The 27,947-nt window shown below is 39.4% G+C and overlaps 2 protein-coding genes across 2 annotated transcripts; one reads left to right on the top strand and one right to left on the bottom strand.

Moving 5' to 3' along the window:
- Nucleotides 1–127: 127 nt before the first annotated feature.
- Nucleotides 128–16,486, bottom strand: LOC131795496 (stereocilin-like). The gene is made up of 24 exons (XM_059113083.2): nt 16,355–16,486; nt 15,879–15,905; nt 14,829–14,981; nt 14,558–14,594; nt 14,264–14,390; nt 13,216–13,353; nt 12,713–12,885; nt 11,814–11,988; nt 11,033–11,224; nt 9,205–9,435; nt 8,794–8,832; nt 8,359–8,526; nt 7,605–7,754; nt 6,677–6,895; nt 5,757–5,996; nt 4,877–5,079; nt 4,193–4,386; nt 3,384–3,562; nt 3,100–3,261; nt 2,740–2,873; nt 2,135–2,277; nt 1,491–1,588; nt 731–905; nt 128–504 (listed from the first exon to the last, which is right to left on the bottom strand). Exons 1-24 carry the CDS (start codon nt 16,401–16,403, stop codon nt 416–418), a joined length of 3,495 nt encoding a protein of 1,164 aa, XP_058969066.2. The 5' UTR covers nt 16,404–16,486; the 3' UTR covers nt 128–415.
- A 961-nt stretch (nt 16,487–17,447) lies between these two features.
- On the top strand, nt 17,448–27,691 carry LOC131795447 (uncharacterized). Its single transcript, XM_066171188.1, has 12 exons — nt 17,448–17,694; nt 18,969–19,329; nt 20,224–20,847; nt 21,325–21,558; nt 22,566–22,681; nt 22,777–22,937; nt 23,092–23,429; nt 24,063–24,304; nt 24,771–24,920; nt 25,288–25,464; nt 26,173–26,311; nt 27,489–27,691. The coding sequence occupies exons 1-12, from the start codon at nt 17,638–17,640 to the stop codon at nt 27,689–27,691; spliced, it is 2,802 nt and encodes a 933-aa protein (XP_066027285.1). The 5' UTR covers nt 17,448–17,637.
- The last annotated feature ends 256 nt before the right edge of the window (nt 27,692–27,947 follow it).

Raw genomic sequence — 27,947 nt, 5'->3', positions numbered from 1 at the left:
CATCCAGCACAGAGAGGGAAGTGGAAGTTACTGAAATCTTTTGCCATCAGTTGTTTGCGTTTGTAGCCTTAACACATCCCAACTTTAAAATTTGCAATAAACTTGGACAACCACCTTTATTGTAAAAAATCTAGCTTTATTGTCGAGTTAATTACAAAACCCTTCCCAAATGGACGTTGCAATTTCATCGTTTTTGTATAATCGTTAATAATTAATATATCCAAGTCGTCATCACGTTTAATATAACAGTACCATACTTTCTCGTAATTTTGGATGTGAAACGAATACATTTTGTCACAGGAAAACAATGGATAGCTTGAAACCGTCTATGTATATTAAAATTTTGGAAAGGGATTACACAGAACTTTCACAGTGATCACAATGTCTCGATCAAACAGTAAAGACACGAGCCTTTTCAGTGAACTAATGAAACCATGGCAACAGGAGAAATCACCAAGGAAACAAACGTCGCAGTTACATGGTTGGAAGCGGAACAGGTTGCTCCTACAAGGGAGATAGAAGAAATAATCAGTCATTTCTTAAGTCTTGTGTTATTTCCCCACCTCCTACTCTCGCGTTTCTGTTTCCTTTCACTATATGCCTTCGCGCGACTTCCGTTTCTCATGCTTCTCGCGCTTTCACGTGACTCTCGCTTCTCATGCAACTTGCACACGCTTCTCGTGCAACTTGCACGCGCTTCTCGCGCTTTGCTTAAGCTGGGTAAACATACCTGAACATTCATCATCATCTTCGTCTGGTCCCCATGGATCTTCTTCATCTGGATCGCTGTTTATAACGCTCTTAATGGCCTCTTGTTGGGCCATTGTGAGGCTTTCTCTTTTGACCGAGCTAATGGCTCGCACTTGAGGAGCCTGCATTGCTTTATATTGATCAGCTGAGAAAGACTGGGGAGAAGATAATGTCATGAGCTAAGGCATCGTTCCGAAAATTTCATTACTTTTTCTTAAGCCTTAAACTCCCACGAGAGACCAAGACTGAATTTCTCATTACAATATCAATGCAATATCAACCAGACAAGTGAAAAGAATAAAGAGAAATATCAATTTGGGGATAAGAAGTTGATCCAATACTAAATTCTCTGAACAAACATTATAACAATTGCATGGTTGACGGTAAGGAGAATTACAAATTTGGTCTGGGAGTTAGGGGGTTCATGAAGACATTTCATGAAGACACCAGAACCGAAAAATACTAGAACAACAAGAACTGACAAGTATAAACAGCAGCTTGCCGAGAGACAGATTTTGGAAAGAAAAAGTGAGATGTAACTTTGCTTCTAATATTAAGTTTTGAAAAATTACTCGGTTTCAAATTAAGGACGTGTTTGTCATTACTAAAACAACTGAGTAAATCTCGTCTCATGTTCTTTAACCCCTTAGAGTGACATGCATCTAATTTCTTCATACAGTATCCCTCCTGAATTAACATTAGTCTTATACATGGTCTGCACACCGAAAAGTATTCTTAACCTGGAGTTGGGAGACACTCATGTCCTCAAACACTTCTGGCGGGATGACGTCCACCACTTCAGTTCGCAGCTTAGGGATGTCAGCGTTAGACAGAGCCTCTGAGTAGTGCAAGAAAAATCACTACTCTGACAGAAAACAAATTTAAATCACATCTGAATACAAGTCAAGATCGACTTTCGCTCTGCAAACGCAGGGCCATAGAATTCGCTGTTCAGGGGTTTCATGCAGAGATGTTTGTTGCCAGGTTACCAGCAAGTCTGGATGTTGTCACTCCACTGTCTTTTACATAGAAAGACTTTCAATCGAGTATCCAAAGTTAGGTAATCTGGGTTTGCGTTGATGTTGCTTCACTGTGCTCTGTGAATTGTCTGAAAAACTCGTGTAATCCGCGTGAATACCAGAAACTGGCATTTTTGACGGGACGGATCAGCTTAATGTGAGGAAGCTCTTCTGATTAAAAATTTCCCAAGTTTACTTTGAAAACTAATTTAATGGTAGATGAGCTTAAGGACTTAACTCAAATGGCCGGAAGATTCCGATCAAAAACAGAATTCTCTTTGGGAGAGCACTGTCCTAACTGTTAGTAAACGCCCTTTGTTGCAGGCCTACAATGTTTGTTCACTGTTTAGGATCACAGCACTTACTTAATGCTTTTCCCAGTTCACTAACTTGGTCCTTGTCCCATTCATTAGCGGCCTCCGTCCACACAGTTTTAGCTCTGTCAATGATTGCTTTGAGTTGATCACCAGACCAACCCTCGATCTTACTAAGCTGCCCCAGCGCCAGTCTTAAAAACATAATGTAAATCACTTTAGTATTCTCTTTGCCAAAAGGACAAAATTGCGGCTCAAATTGTATTACAAAACGCGAAAAAAAAAAACTTAGTCCAGTGGAAAGATCCGGGGGGTACGGAGGGTCAGGAGGATCGGCAGGGTCCGCACCTCCCCCCCTTCCCCCACCATCAGAATTGTTAATTTTCTAAAAATCACTTGTCTGACACCAAAATTCTTGCAACGACAGGATCGGATGTCACTGTTCAATATGAAGTATAGAAAATTAATTTGTCTTGGATTACCGTTTATTAGTTTACTTGGGCTCCTTTACTCTAAATACTCATACTTATTCTCATACATACATACTTTACTCTAAATATTCACAAGAAGTCCAGCCAGCGTAAATACATAAAAAAAGCTGAAGCTAAAGAGTTAAGATGGCTCCACAATCAAAGTTTCACCACCATAGTTATTACCTAAAAGCATTCACTGGCATTTTCGAGATGTCTTCTTTGGTCAGACTGAGGGCTAACTGTCCCAGGCTCATGTAGACATTGTCGTCTTTGCTTTGCTTCAAGAATTCCCGAACTTTTGGCTTGAGACGATTCAGCTGTAAGGAAAAAAGAAAACACATAAACCTCATGATTTTTAGCCTAAAGGAGAATTTGGGCAACGATTGATGGAGAGGAACGTGCTTAAACCTCGTCAAACAAAAACACCATGATTTACCATCATCACCATCACGTCTGACTAACGTCATACTATGAGGAAAAAAAGATCACAAGTTTTTTTTGTAACTGAAAGGGAATTAGAGTCCCAAACAAAAGAATATAAACCTGATCTTCACTCCATTCTTTCCATTTCCCCAGGGCAGCAATAATGTCAATGTTGTCCAAATTGAGTTTCTCAAGATCTTGCGGAGTCAGACCCAGTACGACTCGTCCCAACCTCTTAGCCAGCTGAGCAGTTAGCTTGGAAATGTCTCCATTGGTTACAACCTACAAACATAAAAAAAAAAAAAATGGAACGCAAAGCAAACATCAAGGTGCCTTGACCAGACGCTTGGTCATTAACAAATGTTTCTCACTTAACATTTGAAAACTAAGCAACTGAGCCTTACTTCTTTTGCCTTTTCAGCTAACGCCTTAAGCGTTTCCATGTCAACATCGAAGTACTTTCCCCAGATCCCCACGGCCTCTTCGAAGGCTTCTTTACCAATGTTCTTAATGTCAGAGGTGTCCAGGCCCTTCACAAGAGAGCCCAGTCGACGTAGTTTGTCCCCAGTCCACTTTCCAGCATCTGCGATGAAGTTAAAAATAATAGAACACTGAATCTTTGTAGAGGGTGTTATGATTTTGAAAACCACAAGAACTACTTGAAACTTGGGAAGAAATAATGATTTTAAGAGTTAAAGCGGGGGCCACATAACGTATACCGCTAACTACACCACAACAATTACTAACACTGTTCATGAAAATGCGACCCAAGCAACAGGAAAGGAGTAGATTACAAGATCGGTTGCTTTAATTGTCAAGCCTCCTACAGATTTTTGAGGTGTCTCTGCTTGTATCAGCGCATACTCTGAGACCAATCACACAATTTTTATAAAATGGTTACCACCACATTATTACAGTTTACATCTTGGAAGCGATTTCCAATTGAGTCATGGAACGAATCCAGGTTTATTTGGTTTTCCATCGTTTCGCCCTGTGATTAGTCTAGAAATCACGCATCACTAACTCAACCAATCATATGCAAAACGAAAACCAATCACGACTAAGTCAATCCCGATTTCCTGCGCTTGTTTTTACGCTGAGATCTTATTCGCTCCTTGAGTTGTTCCGTTTCAGCAGTTGGGGTTACTTTCATTTATGCTAAGTCTCAAGACACTTAAAAAGCGATCCGACAAAGTAACTGTCCATGCCATACCGCTCTCGTCCCATGCCTCTTTCGCCGCCTTGACGAGAGCCTCAGCCTGGGGCTTGCTGAACTCCAACTTGCCCAATTCGTCCAGCATTTCTTCCAAAGAATCCAGGTTAATACGCTCAAGGTCGCTTGGATCCAGGCCCACCGCAGCTGGGCCAAGATCGCGCCATTGATCACCAATCCACTCGGCAACATCGCTGTCACAAAGCAAACGCAACAATATTCACCTTTATGATATCTCTCAGTTAGGACATGAGATATGATTAGTCAATGCAACTGGACTGTAAGCCACTGCACGGCCCGCTAAATTCAAAAGTTTGTTTGAATGGAAATCTTCCCCCTCTATTTGAATCTAGAGATATCAAATATCCTACTACCCTTGTTTTCTCAGTCCGTAACTTACAATACAGACCTCGAACTCAGTTAGTAAGAGTATGTTATAAGCTTCTAATTTGCCCTTAGGTGAATATCACAGAGGCTACATCAGGATTTCTTGAGACAAGGGAAAATTGCCTTGCGATTTACTTGTGTCAGTGTATCAAAGTAACTTTACCCGCGATATCTCACAGTAAGGCCGCGTTTACGGGTTTTGGACACAAGTCAATTTCTCCTGGATATCCGTACTCAGATCACGAGTCTTGACGTGTCACCGAATTTCTCAGGTTACTGCTTTTAAAATAGCCGCACCTCTTTTCGAAGTGTTGTTTGGCTAGCTTGGCTATTTCTTTCAGCTTCTTCTCATCATATCCTTTGGCCCTAGCGATGTTATAGAGGTTGTCAATGAACGCATCTTTCGTTATTTTTCGAAGCGTTTTTCTGTCCAGTCCAGCTACGAGTAATCCAAGGTCTTCAATATGTGAAGAGTTCAGTATATCCACTCCTGTCTGATTCTAAACGGACGAAAGCAACAAATACGATCACATAAGAACACTTTGGACAACTCAATTTAGAACTGCGTAAATTTTGTTCCAGACAAGTGGCGGTTGTGGTTGTTAAGGGAACAACTGCGGTTGTTTTTCGCGCGCCTGCTTCTTCCACCGTTTCTGCTGACCGACATTCTGGCACAGGGTACAAAGACGTTGGCGGTTACCATGCTATTTCAGGAACAGCAACAAATTGGATACATACCGTTGCCCTTTCTGGTATAATTGGGCGGGAAAATTGTTCCGTTAAGTATAGGTATGCGCAAGCACTAATTAGTCAAGAATTTTATCTTTACTTGCTATGATCACCCCGTGCGAGATGATTGTAACACTTTTTTTTTGATAAATGACCATTTCCTTCCTTAATAATCGAGTTCCAACATTAAAGAAAAACCTACATTTTTGTAATACATGCGCGCTAAAGTTAACCTCAAATTGCATGACTGTACATGTATGTTCAGTAAGGTTGCGCAATGCAACAGCGAGGATGACATAGGCTCGATTTCCGCCGCTCTCTCGTGTTCGGTCTTGAGGAGGAACGCAGGCTTATTCCCGAACAGCGGCTGGTAATTGCGCCTAGAATGACACGCCTTGGTTCGAAGGGGTTAAGCCACAAACATATATTCTCTCTTTTAAATATTTACCTTGAAAAGCTCCACAGCCAAGAAAGCCCTGGCCTTGAGCTTGTCTTCTGGCAATCCAGTTTGTTCTCCCAGCCGGCGAATGGCTGTAAGTAAGATTTTCTCAGGTAATCTCTTTAGTTCTTCTTGTGCAAGGCCTCGTAAGAAGGTACCAAGTGAGTTGATATCAACGTCAGTGAAATTCGAGAAGTCAAGATCTTCCATTTCCCAGTATTCACGCAGACGTTTCAACACCATAACAATCTTGCAAAAAAAAAAAAAAACAAAGGAAAATTTCTTTTATTCCATCTGTTCTTTTAAACTTGGCAATTTGTAATTTACTAAGTTTTAAAACCAAACTGACTACCCCAAGGGTTAACCAGGTTACCTAGCTATAACTTCTTTGCTTTCCTTCTTGATGAAAATTCCAAGAAGTGAGGCCAAGGAAAAAAACTCAGAGTTGCACAATCAAAGAAAGGTTTCCAATCTAAAACTTTGGAGCCACCTTTTAGAGACTGATGAACTGTGCTGCAAAAATGAAGCTTTCATTTAAATGGACATACACATAGACTGCTTTAAGTTAGAAGAACCACATCGTAAAACACACAACACAAAACGCATGAAAGTTTTGCCCAGAAACACACAATGGTTTGAGCCACATATGTAAAATTACCTTGCCCTGCTAAACAACATGAAACCAAGCTTAGAAACTTTCATTTGAATGGTGACCCACAAACAGACAAACTGAATAACTTGAACCACCTTGTACAGTATATTTATATATGTGATAAACAAAACCACAAGAAAGTACTGCTCGTCTGCTTTCATTGGAATTTATAACTGTCATTCGTGGATTTATACAGCATATTAAACAGCACTCCACCTACCCTTACCTCAGAATCAAACGACAGAATACTGACATTTATTTCAAAGTTATCCCTTACCTGACCTCGATCCCAGTCCTTCTCTTTTCCCAACACGTCAATGACGTCTTCAATTCCCCTGATGGGCAGATCACGCAACTCTTCCTTAGCAATACCAAGTGCAATGTGACCAAGCCTCTTCATGTTCAAAAATCCCCAGTTTGGTGAATCAGAATCATCTGCATCGGTGCCATTGAAGTCTCCCCATTTCGTCCTGATTTTCTTCATAAGGGTTAGTGTCTGAGTGACCAAATCAAAAGACAAAATAGTAAGAAAAGAATTCAAAGAAGAAAAGGAGTTTTTAACTATTTTCCTAGACTTGGCTAGTGCATCAAACTCACACAACAACAGGTTCTTAAGGAAGCCCTTCCCATTGTCATCTCACACCTTCCTTCATTCAGGAGTTTTACTGGATACAAGCTCACTATCAGGGAAATCTGTCTCCAAAATGCTCCATTTAGGAGATATAAAATTACTCCTAGTTGCTTCATCACAGAGGAAATAGAAACATACATCTGTCAATTTTTACCACTTAGCTCTTGTAAAAGCTTGCTGCACTTAAAATTTAACGATACAAAGTGGAATAAATTAAGCGCTGACATGTAAGGACCAGCATGACTTCCTTCTGATCCATGGTTTGATTAGAGTGATTTAGAATTACTTAATAAGTGGATCTGGCAGTAGAGAAATAAGGCGACAGACAATGTTCTTTAGTGTTCTGAGGTCATTATGGGTGCAGGGAGGGGAAAGGGGGTATGCCACATGTGGGAACATCCTGTGTATCCCTTAGGGATACCCTGTGTACCCCCCTAAGGATATCCTGCATACCCCTTGGAGATATCCTGTGTACCCCCTAGGGATATGCTGCATACCCCCTTGGGATACCCTGTGTACCCTGCAGAATCCTGCAAAAGCTTTTAAACATTATGTTAAGTCTCTTGAAAAATACCTTTGTCTTGTCCCAGGGAAGAACTCCCAGTTTATCCAGATTGTTAATGACTTCATCAACACTTTCCACATCAACTTCTCCACGACTCAGAGCAACAGCAAAATCTCCAAGCTGTGCAATATTCTTTCCAACTGATGGATCTTCCTCAAACTTAAGTGTTATAAAAACATGCTTATAAACTGCTGAAACTCTAAGAAGTAATTCACATGTAACTTCTGCTCATGACATCATAAAATTTTCCAGTACACAGGTAATACACAAAGACACAGTTAAAAATTGGGAGATGTTATTATGAAATAAAATCACTTCTCCTTAAAAGAGATAAAACAAAAGTGCATCATTGCCTGCCATAGGGCATATTAAATTTTGGAGTCTAAGGTTTCAACTGGATCAATTTTAAAGAAAGATTTAATTTGTTTGGTCACAAGTGTGGCATGAAAAAACCCCGAGTGCTTTGAAAAACATCAGACACCAAGTCTTTGGATTTCATGCCCAGTCGTTCTATCTCAGAGCTACAGAGAATTGGATGGTATGTAAGAGTGAAGGAAATTGCTTAGTTCAAATGAGACAAGCAACTTGCCTACTGCTACACTATACATGTAGGATCAGAGTGGTTTAACTAAAATAATTTTTAAATATCAATGAAAATAGCGCAAAGATAAATGGTGACATAACAAATTTCATCTTTCTCTATTAGTTGATGGAGCTCACAATTTACCATGTATTTTAATCTATGTATTATTATGCCACTGACCTTTTTAATGAACTCTCTAAGAACTGGCATGGCAACGTCTTTTGCAACCTTCATCTCTGGGAAAGAGGCAAAGACAACTGCTTGTGTCATTTTGCCGACATCCGAAGACAAGAAACCGTCAATAGCCTTGGCAAGATTTATTACATCATCTTTGTCCAATTTGGACAACTGCAAATTATCAAAGTTTACAGGGGATTTAATTTTCATTCCTGCATGATTATAATAAAATTGTATTAATTATTACCAGTATTAGGTCAAGTATAATTGTTAATATGAGTAATACTGAACTTACAAGATGTTTTCAAAATGCATGCTTGTACATGACTTTGTACTAATGGTACCATTATATCTGAAGACAAATCTGACTAAATGTTATACCATATGACACAAGTACTGGTAGGTATACCATATGACTATACCGAGAAGTTAACTTACGTCAATAGAACTTTTCAGTTTTTCCACAATCTCTTGAGCCTAAAAACAAATTATGTCAGAAGTTTTCATTTGTTGCTTAGTAAGTGCTTAGAGCACATGATAAATTACATGCTTGAAGGAAATAAATACAAAACTCCTTACCAAATAGCATATTGGACAAAAAGTAATTACACGTTTAACTTTTGATGCTGATGACTTGCTATAGGCAGAGTAGGCAGAGGGGTAGGGGTTGGGGGAGAAACAGGCATCCTTACCCTCCCCAGTTGTGTCCTTGCTACTGTGAATTCCACCTCACTTACAGAGTATGCATGTTTTCACTGGAAATTCTTCCTGCATATTGCTTGAATGCAACATCAGAAGCATTCAAAGTAACCAGGAGAGGGGACATTTTCTTTTAATTTTCACATATACCTGATCGAGATCAAATTCTATCCCCTTTAAAAATTGCAGAGAGTCTTTCACAACTTGTGCTCCAATCTGCTTGAGCTCAGAGGGCAGAAGTCCTGTGATAATATTTCCAAGTTCTTTGATATTATCTTTGTTCCACTTTTCTGGAGAGCCAAGGACATCAACTGCTTTAGCTGCCAACACCCGTAGTTGTCCCTCATTCAGGTTCAGATTACCAAGTGTGTCCTTTATGGCCTACAAAACAAGTAACTATATATATAAGCACACAGACTCGCACACTGCTACACCATCTGATATTTAATACTGTCACAGGATTGTGGTTGCATATATATTCATGTAAAACACTTGCACCATAGCAACATTCCACAATCATGCTTTTGTTCTGTTGTGCTCTCACATATAGTAATGTTGTTACTGTGACACAATATTTAAGTAACAGATTCAATCCACTCTATGTATCTAATTACCATGTAATGCTGCTAAAGTCCATCACCACCATCTATAACAAGAGTTTAACCCTTCACACCCAAGATCTCATTGGTAATTTTCCTTAATGCTAGCTAAACAATTCATAGGACTTTATCTCAGAGGATTTGGTATTGGATCAACTAATAATTCCCTAATTGACATTTTTTGATATTCTCATCACTTGTGTGCTTGATACTGTAAGGAAAATTCTGTCTTGGTCACCCATGGGAGTAAAAGGGATAAGCCTTAAAAACCCTAATATCGGACTGCAAATTCTTTATACTGTTCTCTAAGACACCTCCCATGGCACTGCCTAGAAGGATTTGTTTTACAATCAAGAGCTTCCTTAAATGGCAATAGCTTTCTCCATTTTGATGATCTTAATGTTTGATTTAGTAATGATACTGTAGAGAGTACATGTGTTTAAATAGTAGCTTCCTAAAGGAGTTACACAGTTTGGCTACTGACTTGCAAAGGATCAAAGTTACACACTAGTTGAATCAATAAAGGTATCATTGTAGGTGGATTTTGCAGAAAATTTTGCAAAATAATTCATTTGCTTTATGAACTGATTAGACTGAGACAAATGTTTTGTTAAAATAATACATTAAAAACTTATAAGTTAAACAGGGTATAAAAAGGAAAAAACAAGCCAAATCTAGTAATTACATTGAATTTTTCATATCTGAACACATTGTTTGAGGGTAACTTGTGAGAAGTCATTTCTGGTGTCATTTGCACCCCAATAATTGGAATGTTAATTATTAACAACAAAGAAGGGTACCAATTTGAAATTAACCAGTGATTCTGATGATTCCTTTTTATACCCTGGCATAATTCTACTACCAAGAACATTTACAAGATGCCCTGATTTCTGACTATTGGCTTTTGGAATATGTATTGGTTGATTAGATTTGAATTTGATTAGATTTTAGATTTAAATTTCTGCCGTCTGTCGGCCAACTGTCGGCCGACAAACGGCCGACAGTCGGCCGGCTGTCGGCTGACAGACGACCAACTGTCGGCTGACTGTCGGCCGACAGGTTTTTTGGGGAGCTCTTCTTCACAATTACCAGATTTCCTCTTCAAGTGCCCAAGTAAAACTGACTAGTGTCTAACATCTCCTTACAACATCACCACTATTAATATTACACATTAAGGTCATAAAAATAGAGGAAATGATCACCAACTAAAGAAGCTCTTGATTGTTAATCTAATTCTCCTTGTCAGCACCTTAGGAATGTATAGAGAACAGTATGGAGAATATGTATACTGATGTTTGGGTGTACAGGGTGCAGGTGCCTTTCCAGTCATCACAATTAAACTACCAAATATATAAGGCACTAACAATCAGCCATTGTACCTGGAACTGTTCCTTTGACAGAGACTTCAGATCCTGAATGTTCAAGTTTCCTAGCAGCTTTCCGAGTTTCTGTAACTGTGCTGTACTCCAAGTCTTTACGTCTTTCCACTCTTCTTTGAGCTTATTGATTAAAACTTTGGCTTGAGGAAAGGTGAAGTCATGTTTAACAAGTTCGTCAATAGCTTTGGTTATCTATTTGGTTCAATTTAAATGCAAAAAAAGGAACAGGAATAAGTTTGATAGCAAGAGTGGAAATTCTCATTAGAGAAATTTGCAACTGAGTGTCTAAAAGTGCACTCATGCTTCAAGTTTAAATGAATTAGTTTAAATAACAAAAATTTATTATTAGAGCATTTGAATGTCAGTGGAGAAAACTCATTTGCTAAAAACATGCAAATGTCATTAAAATGACAAGGTCTCTCTACACCACAGTTATAGAATCAAAATAACAACAAAAACAACAACAATTTTAAATCATCAGTCACCTTGCTTAAGACTTTTTACCACAAAAAATTTTCACACAAACATACAATCATAGTCTACTCCTTTGCAGGCAGTGACCGGTAAAAATTACTGCCTGTAGTACCTCTTACCACTGCCTAGAACTGCTTGGAATTCTCAAAAATTCAACAGGTAAAAGGATTGCTCTCCCAGTCTGAATATGTCCTTCACCTGTTGTGTTTAAAATGTGGCAGAGCACTGTAGTCATGCATTCCCCAGGCAATCAATACCCATTATGAAATCCTGCCTAAACACTAGGACACTACATCAAAATACTTACCCCATCAGATGCTAGTTTTAGTATGTCCCTAACAGGAAGTGCCTCCAGCAGATTACACATTTTTGCAAGAACTTTGTCATCCCAACTGTCCACCTCTCCAAAGGCTTTCTTTGCAGGAATCATAAGAGCAGTCTTCTGGTCATTGTCAAACTTTGCTGTGCAAATGTAGCTTACTCTGACAGAAAACCAAAATCAACAATCTTCATGAGGATTAACAGCTGCAGGAAAAAAATCCTAGTTTTTGTCAGGATACAAACAAACTCCAAAAGAGCCTAGCTAGAAAACATAAAATGTACAATAGTTTTTTCTTTCATGAATTTTCACATCTCTTTATAAATGCTCTCAAGATGATTAATTTTTTCAAACAATGTTTTTCAGAGTAGGGTCTACATAGATCTGAAGAATATAGAGTACCAGCCATAGATTGAGGAGTTTTAACTACTGTGCTGCTTGTTGGCATTGGATCAGGAGGTCATTTGATCATGCATTGCCAAGTGTAGCATACAAGTTTGCAGCTGTTCATGTGTTTTACAAGCAAATTCAGATTAATAAACATTAATTTACAAGTTCAGAGTAGGAAAAAATAAGTCAACCCTTTAACTCCCACGAGTGAGCAATACAGAATTTCTCTTTTCAATACCAATACAATATCAAGCACACAGGTGATAAGAATAAAGAAAAATATCAATTAGGGGATTATAACTTGAATAACACCAAATTCTCATAACTAACATATCACAAGAACTGTTTGGCAGACAGTAAAGAGAATTACTAGTGAGATCTTGGGAGTAAAGGGTTAAATAAATGCAGATCTACAATAATTATTGTAAATGTCTAACAATTTGTGACCAATACAATACACAATCATAATTTAGTTCAAACTCTGTGATTATATTTACCCTTGATCAAAAACATCTCCAGCTAACTCTGCTAGTTCACTTGGTTCAAATCCAGCCAACAATTGCTTCATGTTTTCTAATGCCTTGACAGTCCACTGACGGACGTTATCACCAAATTTGCGATAAGCAACTTGGCTCAGAGCAGCCAGTTGCTCGCGATCCCATTCCTTACTCTATAAGAAAAACAGTACCATACATGAATATATAAGCAATATTTGCAGTAATGAACACTAAAACATTGTGAAAATAAGGCCTGTGTGAGGGAAAAAAAAAAAAAAAAAATTTGAACCCATAACCACTGCAATACCACTGCACTGGTATCAGAGAAGTCTTGGGTTCAGATCCCCTAACTGCTTATAGTGTTTATTACTGCAAAGATTGCTTCTACATTAAAAAAGCTATAAAATAATTATTCTAAAGGCATAAATGAAGGTTGATGAAATTTCCACAGGAGCACTTAAATAATTGTACCAAATCCCATTAATTTCCCTTGTAAAACTTACAGCAACTTTGTCAACATTGGCAAAAAATGCATCCGGGTTCATGTGCGAGATGAGCTTCTTTAAATTCTGTGATGTGAACTTTGTGAGACGATCAACAATTCCACCAAACTGGTAACTTGTCATGCCACTTAGACTATCCTGCAAAGCAAGAAGAGGATCTCATCTAAGAAAACATTAGGGAACTGATCAACATTCAGAATTACACCTACTGTATACTACTGAGGTATATGCAAATGGTTTCTGACCAGCCTTGAAATCATACCATACCCAGCATGAATAAGGTGGAAGAGAAATTTAACTCATCAACATCAGATGAGCAACCAATGAGTGAAGATGAGATGAGTGAAGAACTGACCCAGCAGGTAACCATGGAGGACCTGTGGAAGGCATCCACTGGAGTGCCATGCCAAGTGTCTAAAAATTTGTGTTTATAATGGTTAATGATAGCACCACCCCCCCTGCTACCTTCTGCAAGGGACTAGCATCCTATCCAGGGATGGGGAAATGATTATAGTCCCTTCCTGCTGGGGAAAACAAGATAAACTCCCACTGGATGGGCTTCTTGGCTTGAGTGCAGACTTTATGTTGCCTCCAGGGTTGTACAGGGTCAAGGGTGGTAAATCCCCAACAGCCTCTGAGGTTAATTTGACTGTACCTTACTATGTCAAATAGACATTGAGAGTCATTTTTGTGTCAAGTTCAACATAGCCTTAATTTCATTTTGCAGTGGTCTGGTTAATTTTTTCCTCTGAACAAAACTGTACTGAAATTCAAAGCACTTGAGAGTGCCTGTCTTATCATTGCCAGTTCTTCCCATTCAGAAGCAAGGGATGTCTGATACTATAGTTCAGTTGTTTGTGTAAGGACAAGCAGCTATCTGTGGCTGACCTTTTTTTTTTTTTAACCTATTCCCCCTTCACAAATTACTAAAGGACTAGTATTTGGGTTGATCAAATACCTCAGCTGATAAGTTGTAAGTCTATCAGCATTAAGATTTTTTGTCTTCAGGTTTAATGTGAAGAAAGCAAAGCACATAAAATACATTTACCTCCAGAGAGGACAGCAGGTCCTGTGGAACACTCCTAAGCTCATCAAGTGTGGCTTTTGCAAATTCTTTTGCATCTGATAATTTTGCCTGCAGGCTTGCTGAGAGCTTGTCAAAGCTTTTCTTTATTCTGGTTTTCAGATAGAGGTGATTAAAAGAACCAAATAAATGTTATCAATGAAACATTTCCCTACTAACTACAATACCCAACTGAAACCACCCACGTTATTTAATATGTATCTTAAACACTATATTGTGTGCATGAACAACTGTCAATTGAGTACAGCAGAAACTTACGATTGAGTCAGTTCTTGGCCAAACAGTTTCACGTAATCTGATTTACAAGAAGATGCAAAAAGAATAAATTAGTGATTCTAAATGCAAAGTTTATTATTTCAGCCCAGGTGTAAGAGTAAATACATTATAGTGTGCTGAGATTGTTCTGTGAGAGTGATACTGAGGTTTTGTTGCTTATAGTCTCCCTGTCAGGTTGTCAAAATGTCCATCATTAATTTTTTTTTCCTTCCTAGGACCCATCATAACCACTTATTAGGAAAATTATACTTACTGATTTTATTCTGAACTTCGCATGTTGCCACTTTGGCATAGTATTTATGTGTACATTTCCATCTCGTTATTGACCAGAAGGGTTGGCTTCCAACTCCGCACAGGAAATGACATTCCGATGGGATGTTCAATTGAGTACAGCAGTTGGTATTATCTATATGAATAGAAAAGATGTCATGCACTGAATCAGAAATACTAGTTTCATTTTCATTCATTGTTGTTAGAAATTATATCCGAAAAGTCAACTAAGAGTATGTTTTGCTGTGGTCTAGTTAATTTTTTCCTCTGATCGAAAAAGTAATGAAATTCAGGACACTTGCAAGTAATTCTTTTATTATTGCCAGTTATTCCCATTACTAGGAAGGAGTGAGAACATGGAATCCATTTGTTTCCATCAAAATATGGACAAATACAGTCCAATATCAGCATAAAAAATTATTGGCAACACATACATGTACTTCAAGCAAGAAATGCTATGGGTATGTACGTGGTGTTAAATTTTTTATTACACTCATTTTGAAATCATTGGTGGTCCCTGTAATCTGATTGGCTCTAATTGGTGTGATTTACTCATGAATTACACCATTTTTTGTCTTGAATCACATCTTTTCCCCAGGCAATGAGGCTTCACTAAAAACAAAACAGCCAATTAGATTTCAAGGCTTGTTTAAAGTAACCAATCAAATTGCAAGAAAGTGAAAGACAAAGAGTATCATGTGGCAAATTTCGCAACTTTTGTTTTCAAAACTCTAATTTTTCGCCCTAAAAAATGGATGAATTTATTTTCAAACCAGCTCAGTACTACATCAATAAAATATTTGAACTGACCAAATCCTGAATTTGGGTAATTTCAAAATGGATGTAATAAAGTGGTAATTGAACCTCATGTCATGCAATTTTGGTTTGAAATCATACTTGTGATTTTAAATTGAACTCGCATTACGTGCTCATGAAGTTTATCCTTTTAAGAAAATACAAAATATAACTCTTGTAAGAGACAGTTCATAATATGTACAAGTTATTACTCATGCATTCGTGCATATTAACTCACCCCCAACTGCTGTGGAACTTAGAAGCACTGCGATATAAACAAAAAATTGTTAGTGAACATGTACTGTCATTATATAGAAAACAGTAATCTCAAAATTGATTTTAAATGAAATTTTACAATTATAGCACACACATTAAATTACAGCATACACATTAAATACATGGTGAGTGGCAAAAATCAGCTAGATTTACAAGAAATCAATTACGCCATTTGGGCGTTTTATTTCCGCCAGGATATTTTCATGCGTGTTTCAACTTACCTAAATCACTTTGGATATAAATAGCTAGCTTACGAGCTATGAAATCGGAGAGAAACCTTGACGGTTGAAGTTTATCAATACCTTCTACATAGCTGCGAGTATTGCACGCTGTAAGAATCCCTCCCACCTCCAGAGTAATAAGATATTTTTCAAATGAGACATATAATTATCGATGTTTGAGTTTTTTGATCTACCTACAAGAAAGATAAAACCTTACCAACAAAAAGAACACTTAAAACAAGTGTAAGGAAACGAGAGAAGTCCATCTTAACTGAAGAATGGTTGGTAGCAGTCTGGAAGTTGCACTCTCAGCGCTTGCCAAAATGGTCCCAAAATAACTATGATGATGTCTGTGTTATGTCTGAATCAGCCATATATGGAAGTACACAGGACAAAGGATAAGCTGTCACGAACGAAATGCGAAAGAAAACTGCTCTCAGTTGGCGTTCTTTTACTACATTCTTCCGTGCAGTAACTTTCTTCGACGTTGGCTCACGTTTTTAGGAATAATGATAAATGATGGACTCGGAAATTTGTGACAAGTATTGAAGTTGCGCGCAGTAGGAAGCTTCTTTCGGCCATTTCTCCTGGAAAGAAGGCGAGATAATCTGGCGATAAAAGCAAAACAGACCGAGCGCGGTGGCAGGCGGGGATGGGGGTAGCGTATGGATTAGAGTATGAATTAGACGTATGGAGTACAAATAATCTTCCTCGACGCACAGCTCAAATATAAATTTTTCAACAAGCCCTTGAATGAAGACGAACAAACAAATAAAAAGTCCTAGAAACAATCTCATTCAAGTATAAAAAGTGATGGAGTCAGATATTATTTCCGATGCCTTTGGTTTGTCTGGTGGATGCTCGATACTTAATATTGCAGTAATCTTAAAATAGACTTCAGACGCCTCTAAAGACTGAATCCAACCCGAAAAAACTAAGGGAAAAAATGATAATAATTTTGACAGATGCGGAAAATAATGCGGTTGGTCATTGTTCAATGAACCTACTTGAATGCCAATATTTATCACTTTCCCCCTTGAAAAGGAATGGTTAACTGTCTTTCCTACTCCGAAACTGATCTGTTCGAATTTTTTTCATCTCATCGTTGATCATTGGTTGCTTATTCTCGATCAAAATAGATCAAGCTTTCCTCCTCTCCCGTCGTCCCCCCCCCCCCCCCCTCCTCTGCCTCCGCTAACCACTGTGGGGAAATAATAAACACGTCACGTTAGGGAAAAAACCCGAATATATTGACACTAAGTTTGAGAAGAGTTTGTTTAATTTAAAAAAAAAAAGTATTAAAGTTACACAATACGTATTTTTTTTACGCATTCGCTCATGTATCTACCCAAGTAATCAAAACGCAAGCTGACGAGAGCGACGAATTTCTATTGTAGTCTTGTCTAAAGGCACTCGATCGCGCAGCCGGCAGGCGAAGACGTAACGGGGATCAAGTTCGCCGATTCGTTAAGACATATTGCGCGTCGTGCAGTCTCTACAATGGTGTACGAGGTTCTTTTTGTTGCTTTCACATTTATAGGAATCAACACAAGCAGTGTAAGTACCTCTAACATATCTATATTGGAAATATTGGTTGATATGTATGTTAGGACTGTTTGTTAAATCAGTCTTTCATCACCTGCATACTTTATATTTCTAACTGGCGCTTCTCAGAACGGAATCGCCATAACGGTTCTCGAAATCTGAGCTGTCATTGTAAACTTAGGAGTAAATCATCCTATTCCAATCGATTGCTTCCGACAAGCTTAATGTTAAAGAGAAGTCTTCGTTGTCATGTCAATTGGACTTAGGTTTTGCCGGTTTGGCACGCCTTTGAAAATGTGGTAATTAAGGGTACAACTGTTTCAGTATTGTACACAGCAACAGCAATCATTTCAGTGAGTTTATTTCTTCACAGCGTTTAACGAAATCGATAAAAAATAATCTCGCTGAACTGATTGCTGTCTCTGTGTGCAATACTGAAACAGTTGTTTCCTTAGTTGGCACATTTTCAAAGGCGTTTTGGATTTTGCCTTTGTCCACAAGAATTAAATTTTCATTCTGAGAGATGAATAGGCACTTTGTCCACTTCGAAACCGAAAGCGGAAGGGTCGTTGTTACGCAAAAGCTTCCTTTGTTTGTAATCGTCATCATGAGTTAGTGACGATTACCACCAAAGATGATCTTCGCTATCTGTAAGCAAACGTGTATTCCATGAAGTCGAAAGCATGAATACTGTAGTAATCGCAAGATAAAAATAGTTATCAACCAAACATACCATCAAAGCTAGAAGACTAATTGAAAGCGAAATATTTGATACCAGAGGAAAACGTAAGGGCAAATATCACAATATTGTTGCCGGCAAATGTAATGTTGTTTTGACTAGACGCTCGATACTTGAGACCTCTGGTACAAAATGTTATTTGCTCAAGGTAAAATAAAATTTCTTCAAATTAAACTGTTTTTATCTCACCGCAAAGCTGTTATTACTTAGTATAAGAATTTGCTTAGGATCGTACCTCCTGAGTGCTATTGTTCGAAGTTTTAAAAGTCACTTTTTAATGAATAAGAATCGATAAAACAATCCAAACTACCAACTGAATTCAAAACTGATGTTTGCTTTTTCTTGATCTTAGAAGCTAGCTAAGCTGGCGTAAACATAGACATGTAGAAAAGGAGCCTCCCCCTCTCCCCTCCCCTCCCTCTTCATCTTTCTCCCCCCCTCTCCTCCCACTCCCCCATTTTGTGCTTTTTGTTCCTTTTTTTTCCGGTAAACAAAGTGTAATCCAAACTGATTTCTTTGTTGTTGTTCCCCTTCTGTCTTCTTACAGTCGCTTAGCGGTAGTTATCCCAAGTTGTCCAGTCCTTCCTGCAAGAAATGCCCTGCAGGATCTTTTACAGTCTGCTCTCTAAATGAAGAGTCACGATGTGTAAAGTGCGCTGAAGGAACATACAACGATAAGCCTTCTCGCCGAGGAACATGCAAGCGCTGCACCAGATGTGGTCACAATGAATACAAGTCCCATCCCTGTAATTCAACGTCGAATACCGTTTGTGTAAAATGCAGGGAATGTCCTCCAGGCTTCGGTGTGTTCAGGCCTTGTGAAAAGACTAGAGACACTGATTGTGTTAAGTGTCCAGTTCCCGAGAGCTTCCTCAGCAGTTATGGTAAAGTTGAATGCGGAATTAAAGGTAATAGTTGAATTTCTTTCCAAAGTCAGAACGACTTTTCCTTTTCCTGCAATCAAACGTTCCATAAACGGTGCAAAAAAGACCTAAAATAAGTGCCCTCTTCAGCCTGAAAGGTGTTTTCTGTTGTGAGATGTTACGAGCGGGGGTTGACCCAAGGGCCGTTATGTTGTGTATGCCTACGGAAGGTGCCAACCAGAATGGAATTGATTATTGGGACCAGTTGTTAATTAACCCTTTAACTCCCAGATCAAATTTGTAATTCTCCTTACTGTCAACCATAAAATTCTTATTAATGTTAGTTCAGAGAATTTAGCATTGGATCCCCAAATTGATGTTTTTCTTTACTCTCATCACTTATCTGATTGATATTGTATTGATCTTGTAAGGAGAAATTCTATCTTGATCACTCATGGGAGTTAAAGGGTTAACGCCAGGGAGGGAGAACTCTCTTGGGGGGGATCACATGGTTTTTAGGGGAAATGAAGGGGGTATTGGTTGTCGCACAGCGGAGCATAAAGGGGGGGGGCTATGGAAAGTTGAGGGAGGAATCACAAAAATATTTCGGAGCCTTAAGAAGGGAAAAGGTAAATTTTATAGTGACACAACCAGAATCTTCCAAACCCCCCCCCCCCCCCCTCTGAATAAAAAATGACTGGTCCCATATCAAGACACGGTTGTGTTGTGAAAAAAGGAATCGGCAAAAGAAATCTTTGTTCCATGATTCTTCAGACACTCGTGAAAATTTCGAAAACTAGAAGATTTTTTTCGGTTGCAAAGTGCTCTGATACTTCTTAGGTATTTGAATGTTTGACATGAGAAGTTTAAGTGATGGCAACTGAGATATGTTACACGCCAGTTGTGTCTTATCATGCGTTTCATTTTTCTGTTTTGCAGTTGATTCTTTTCGCAACAATATCAGGGAGAAAGAAAAGCTCAAGGATAGTTTCTTTGTTCTAAGAGAGGAGGTTAATCCCTGGGAAAATGGCAGGAAGAACCCCAAGTCTCAGCATCGACTTGCATTCGTCGAAAAACATGTCAACGCTAACATCATTGTATCTGCGTTACCTTCTGTTAATCCAACGCCTTCAAGTGTTTTCTTCTCTACGAAGCCCACTAGTGCTGTAGACCAAGGAACAATTTTGGTTAGTTCTGCTTTTTATAGCTCATCATCGTCATCACGGAGCGTCGAGAAATCCATTACTTTTCCCGCGGGAGAAATCATCGACCCTACACTCCGACCGGATATTCCTTCAAAACGTCGACCTCCATCTCGCCCGACAGAAAAATCCGTTTCCTACTTTAAAAAACCGACAAATTTTGAAATTCAAGGAGATGATGGGAGCTATCCGAGTCGTACACCGCGAAACACCCGTCAAAACGGAACAGATGCAACGACAACGCGTGTAGCATCACCTGTTTCACCTTCTAAGAGCGTCAAAGCCATGTACATCAATCATAGAATGGATGAAGAACTTAGCACAGAATCCTATCGACATCGCAATACCAGGTGGAGTCTAGGTAAGGCTTAACTGACTTTGTCCTCCTCAGTTTGTTGGACCCTATTGCGGAAAAGAAAAATTGTCTTTTCTTAATCAAAGTTTGGATCCCCCCAACAATAATTTCTGCATCCGCTCCAGGGTGGTTGGGTGCGTTGTCTCCTGAGTCGGCGAGGGAGGCACAAAGGTGGCGCGGGGGGGGGGGAGTTGTTGATTTTCAGAAATTCATTTGAACTTCACAAAGAAGTTCATCTCACATTTCTTTAGATGTTCAAAGGAGAAGTGAAAAGCCGGTGGACAATAATCCGTTAATTTTTTAGGAAACCAGATGACAACAACTAGTGTTAAGAACTTCTGCGAGCTTTTTTGCGCTGACAGTGACGCTTAACACTCAGGTTGCTACTTCGACCATGTGTCTGTGTAATTCTAAACGGGATATTCAAAATATCTCTGATATATCATCTATTTTTGTCGGTCCCTTTCGATAATTTTTTTACAGGAACTGATATTAACAAAGCGACATTAATGGTCACCAGTGACAACGGACATATAGAAGTTGACTTCCCTCCTCCAACAGAGGAAAATGAAGTCAGAGCCCCGTACCATGAATCTGACCAGGGTGTGTTCCAACATTCTCAAAACTGGCTAGTGATAGTAGTGATATTGGTTTCCGTTGCTGCTTTGGCGATGATTTTAATAATCAAGCGATGGAGGCATCAGAAGAAAACCAAAGGTAAATGATTTGGATATCTTGCGGATCAATATCAGTATCTGGGCAACTGCCCACCTACCCCTCCCCTAACCCGACGTAGGGGAGAGGTAGGTGGGCAGTTGCCCAGATACTGATATTGATCCTGTCTTGCAGCTGAGGGATTTAGTTATGTTAGGTTATTTGGTGAGCATGGTATGGGGTACGTCACTTTTGACGTGCGCATGAGCACTTGAGTGCAATGGGTAAAAAGACACCGAATCCAAAGTTTAAATTTATAATTTTTAATAATAACGATAACAGAAACCTGGCATGCCCCCCAATGATTCTAAGAAAGTAATGCAGGACCCCCTAAGACCCCCTTTACCCCCGAGACCTCTACTCACGCCCTTTATAGGTATATCTAGGTATTTCTGTGCGAATGTATTCAAGTATGGCAAGGTATATCCAGTAGAAAATGATATCCAGTAGAAGTACGAATGTGTTCAAGTATGGAAAGGTATATCCAGTAGAAAATGATATCCAGTAGAAGTACGAATGTGTTCATGTATGGAAAGGTGTATCCAGTAGAGCATGATATCCAGTAGATGTACGAATGTGATCAAGTATGGAAAGGTATATCCAGTAGAGCATGATATCCAGTAGAAGTGCGAATGTGTTCATGTATGGAAAGGTATATCCAGTAGAGCATGATATCCAGTAGAAGTACGAATGTGTTCAAGTATGGAAAGGTATATCCAGTAGAGCATGATATCCAGTAGAGATTGGATGTGTTCAAGTATGGAGAGGTCATCCTTTACTTAAGAACATCGTAAATATATTGTTAAACCTTTTGTTGCACAGCAGAAAGAATTTACAACAGAATTCAAAAGCACCTGAGGAATTACACTCAAACAGCCATTTGCCTGAAGCTAAAAAATATTGTTGAATAATGCTCTCGTCTGCGTCTTGAAGATTATTTTAGAATATTCCGCCAAAAATGCGGCTATTAAGGTATTCAAATAATTATCGCAATGTCTTGTTACTTACAGGGAGTAGCTTCGCTTGTCCTCGTCCAAACTGCATACGCCCTCCACGCTGTGTGGCATCGTCGGACTGTTGTGATGGGGCTTCTATATCAAGCGCTACAGGAGCTTACACAGAACAGGTATAGTAATGGTGGGTTCGTCCACAATATTGACCTTCCTTGAACACTTTGTTGCCATTTCAGAGAGTGATTTTTACTGCTTATTTAACTGATAGACTGAAAGCCCCACAAGATCAAAGTATAGTCAGGAGGATGAAACAGAAGATTCTCTACCAAATCTCAACAACCCAGCTCAGGACACTTTGCCTACCTTTCAAAGTAATCTTGTGGTCGCAGATGTTCATCATACCTCTCAATTTGATGGAACTGGCACAGGGTTAGTGGGGAAACGAGTTGTGTAAGTTTATTTTTTCTTTATCTAAGTTGTCTTAACACTGAGGTCGATTTAGTCACATTTTCTCCTCATAACGGGACGTCCAAATCACAGTTTCCCTCATATTTTCTATGATAATCGACCCTGTTTTCTATAGGTCCCCTGGATACATAACGGAAGCGGAGGCCACGTTCGACAGCTCTGGTGGAAAGCTTTTCGCACCGGACTCTGATGTCGTTATTACTGTAGGGAGTGGAGCAGTTCAAGAGGGCACCAAGCAGCGTTTTTTCTTCCGCGTGCCCAAGGATGACTCCACTTTGTTGCAGGACATTCCGGATATGCCCGAAGGAACACTTATTTCCCCCGTTGTCGAATGTGGACCTCACAACGTTACCTTGCTCAAGCCGGTGGAAATCACTGTTCCGCATGATCTGTGCTTGGACGAGGTCAGGAAGGATTCGATAAGGGTTTACAGATGTGAGCCATCTTCAAAAGGTAACTGTAAATCGCTATGCAAAAGCACTTTTAAAAAAATCGCTTTTACGCACAAATGGAAGTGGTACAGGAGGGTTATATAACCCGGAACCAATTAGAGTGCTGAATTTGGGCTGAACCGACCAAACAATATGGACATTATGGCCGACTTGATTTGTCGCACAATCTCATCACCCCAAGAATGTAAACAGTTTATTCGAGCTTGGGGTACCGGAACACTCTTTTAATTTTAGTGATGTTTTTGTAAGGTTTTAACAGACACAATGATCCGGTTTTAAGATCATTTTCAGACAATCAGTGGCTGTTTATACTGACTTGACCAAAGGTTACAACGATCCTAGAAATAGCTTAGGAAGGCATTTTTCCAGGTTTTAAGCATATCCATATGTATATATTCTCGCATTTATGGTGGCTACATCAGTTACATAGAGACGAGTCCTTATTTATCATCTAGGTAGGTAGGGAAGGGGGGTAGGAATTTTGGTTGTGTCAAGATACAAATTACCTAATCCTCCCATAGGCCCCTATAATATTTGTATGATTCCCCCCCTTTCACTGGCAACTAATCCCCCTCCCCCCCCCCATATATAATGTCTGGTACCTGAGGACGCTGTCAAATTAATTATGTTAAAGGGCCGCTACAATGGGAGAAAATTCCCTCAGCGTCAGAAAAAAACTGCCAATCCAAAGCATGGTTTACAGTGAAAAAGAACTCTATCCACATCAAGACTAGAAAATTTTCCATTTGGAGCGTGTTCGCCTGTGGCGGAACAAAGAGGAAGAGAGCGACTGTTTACTTCAGCAGACATAACCAGAGAAGTGATAAAATTTACCTACGCTTCTACATTTACAGTGATAATGAGGATTCAAAGAAGGTATGTCGCAAAACGAGTACTCAGCTAAAATGGTCAAGTATAGCATAATGAGCTCAATCAAGCTCAGAGGACAGATTTAGGGAAGAGGTGCAGGAGTGCGAACTACCTCCCTCCCCCTCCTCCTCCCCCTCCCCCCTTAAAAACTCAATAGCTGGGGCCTACATCTACCATATTTTTTGAGCCTGGGTGTTTCCAGACGATTCTTTGTTGCTAGCCTGTTCCAGGCGTTCAGTTAGTAAACCTGAGAGAAATGCTAAATAGTAGCTGTAAACGGTGCGATAATAGCGAAGGAGTGAAAAACGAGGGAGGCTTGGGTCGAGTCGCGAAAAGGAGGGAGGTCTGGGTCGAGTCGACTCTGTACAACTTGTTCCACTGTTAAATTTGGATTTAGATTTTTGTAGAGATTTATTTTAAAACATCCTAAGTGACGCTTTTTATGCTTTGGTTTACATCCCTATTTAACAAGCGAGTGAAAGCGCAGGAGAAAGAGTCTTTTCCTGGCTCGAGATCATCAAAGGAGAAACCGTTTAAGATGTACGACGATGAAAAGGATGTGATTGTGAAGCTTACTGATCTTGAAGACGGTTGGGAACTGGATAAGACTCCCAGTGAACAGGTATTGAGCAGATTTAACATGCAGTTCTAACAGATCTTATGGTATAACCGCTGGACACTGCAGATATTACATGACGTCATCTTAGATTTTCTTTAAACTCGTTTTCCCTTCCCCCTCCACCCCACAACAAATGCCTAATGCTACTTTAGCGTGTCGTGTTTCGTATCATGACTACTCATTCTCGCCAAAAATTGTTTCGGAATGTTTTCCCATGACCTCAGTTATTAAGTTATGCGCGGAGTTGACCAAGGTCTTGGAGAGTGAGAAAGAATTTATGATAACAAAGAAACACTTGGATGATTCACTTCTCTTTCCATAAGTTAAGTAGTTTCCACGCAAGGTAATACGTTTTAACCTTTCTTTGTAGAAATACAACTACGACACTGCATATCGCAATGGATTCCGTGCCAAAGACGCCTGTGATTTTGCAGTTAGACCAGCACGTCCAGGAGTGAAAGAATTTTCATGCAACCTTAAATTTAATCAAGAGGACAGCCCAACAGAGTATTCAATTTATCTTTACCCAGGGTATTCACCGCGACAGGTGAAGTACACTATTGTACAGAAGTCGTAAAACACTCGCGTAATTCAGCATTCCTGTTCCTGTAATGACATTAATTTGTGCCCAAGTCGTATAAAATTATTTGCCCAGTCGTAAACCATTTTACCTCTCCTGTGTTAGTGTATTACTGCTCTCACAAACCAACAAAAATCGTTCTCCATTCGTTTCCCAGTCGTTTGACTATCAGTCGAGGCCTACATGTGATGAATCGCAAAACAGTCGCACCCTATGGTATGTCAGCATAATTGCTAAGGAGTGCGTTGTATCTCGCTATAGTCACCCCGCACCAGAAGGTTATCGAAGTAACGCTAAACATTTCGGATTTAACTGGTCGTAATTGGCTTATTGTTAAACATATAAAGCCTGTTTAACGCTTTCTAGCAAACGAACGTTGACACGACCATTACAAATAAATATCTCGTTTCATTCAGTTTTGTTACTGTCAAGTGCACTTTACGGATTAACCAAGCACCAAACCTCTCTTTACCTCTGATAGTCACCCTAACAATTATACTAAACTGGTCATCTCCTGAAGGATAAGTGAATATTGTTAATCATTCGTGAAGTAAACCGACAGTAATCGAACGGGAGTCGCGTACGTAGCAATTGTGGGATGGTTTAGGACTTAGTTATGAGTCAATGTGTCATCGAAGTCATTCTGTTTCATTTTGTTTGTTATTCAATCAACAGACAAGTCGAAAGAATTTTGTCCGAAATTCTGAGAGTGGCACATCTTCCAACGGTTGTGAGTTTGCGGGTGCAGTTTCTATCACAATGCCATCAGAGGAGAACGAAATCAATGAAAGCCAAGAAACGATAACCTCAATGGGTTAGTGACATCGATTCGTTATCCTAAGGGCTAAATAATGGTAATTGAACTGAGTGGAGTGCAATTTGGGCTAAAATCATACGCGTGATTTCAAAATCGAATGAGCGCGCAGCGCGAGTTCGATTTGAAATCACAAGTATGATTTCAGACCAAAATTACACGACACGAGGTTCAATTACCACTTTATTACATCCATTTTGAAATCGCCCAAATACAGGACTTGGTCAGTTCAAACATTTTATTGATGCCGTACTGAGCCGGTCTGAAAATTCATCCATCTCTTGGGGGGAAAAAATAAGAGTTTTGGAAACAAAAGTTGCAAAATTTGCCTCATGATACTCTTTGTCTTTCATATTTCTGCAATTTGATCGGTTACTTTAAAAAAGTCTTGAAATCTGATTGGTCGTTTCGTTCTTAGTGTTGCCTCCTCATTGCCTGGGAAAAAGGTGCGATTTAAATAAAAAAAATGGTGCGATTCGTGAATAAATCACGTCAATTACAGCCAATCAGATTACAGGGACCACTAGTGATTTCAAAATGGGTGTAATAAAGCTCGAAACTTCAGCTTTAGAAACTCTTTACGGCAGCCAATTTACAAAACAACTCAGTTAATAGAACCAATTATACCCTCTCCCCCCCCCCCCCCCCCCACCACCCACGTAGTACCACAGTTTATCACTTTAAACTGTAAAAAAAACTGAAAAGTTTTTCTGTCTTAGGCCCAAATCTTATACAGTGTGAGCCAAAATGGTCTCCATGGAAGGATTACACGTGCTTCTCTCGCATTTCTATATGTTTGAAGAATCATTTGAAGGGCAAAATTCACGACCACAGGATTGGATTATTTCTGGATATTCCTGGGATGTACGAAAACGGGAAACTCGAGTAAATAAGAACAATTTGATGGACGAGTTTCCTTTGCCGAGAGTAAAGTTGGTGAGCGAGAGGCGCGAATTTTCCAGAACACTCACAGAGCGAAATACATCTGATTACCTTCGATGCTCAACTGAAAATTACTTTAGAGTATTGGAGTTAAACTGAGAGGAATGCCATCCCGTGGTAGGATTGAGCCGACTGGGGTGAATACAATGGGGGAAAAAGCTTGTCTGCGCATTTACGAAAGAGATTAACATAAAAGCAATGATTTGTGGGTATCGATGAATGTTTTTTTTAGCAGATTCCTGGGCCAATCAAAAAGAATCTTTCAGCTGCGATATAGCCTCGCGGGGAAGTGACAGAACAACCAGCAACAGAAGACCATTTCCACTGCTATACTGCGAGGAAATCGGTGCTAAATGGAAGGAAGTGCTGCGAATCGAAAATGGGTCTCAAGGAGCCGGAGATCCGCAAAATATTTGCGTGAATCATATGCGTGAGTGAACAATATGGGGTGGAAGAGAGGAGAGTTTGTACCAAGGTCTACTGAGGTGGAAAAGACGTTTCGGCGAGGAAGCTACTACCAAAAAACTGTGTGACGTTCTTCGTGAGGCACGCCTGCACGGAAGCTTTGAAAAAGTTAAGAGAATTGAGGTATGGGACGTTGAAATATTCATTGTATAACTATTATCATATTTATTACAGACTACGGTTGCAGTCTGAAATAAAATCAAGAATGTTTAAGTTCACTGTCGTGAGT

The sequence above is a fragment of the Pocillopora verrucosa genome, chromosome 8 (assembly GCF_036669915.1).
Source record: "Pocillopora verrucosa isolate sample1 chromosome 8, ASM3666991v2, whole genome shotgun sequence".
NCBI classification, from domain to species: Eukaryota; Metazoa; Cnidaria; class Anthozoa; order Scleractinia; family Pocilloporidae; genus Pocillopora; species Pocillopora verrucosa.
This window is presented reverse-complemented; position numbering and strand designations above follow the sequence as displayed.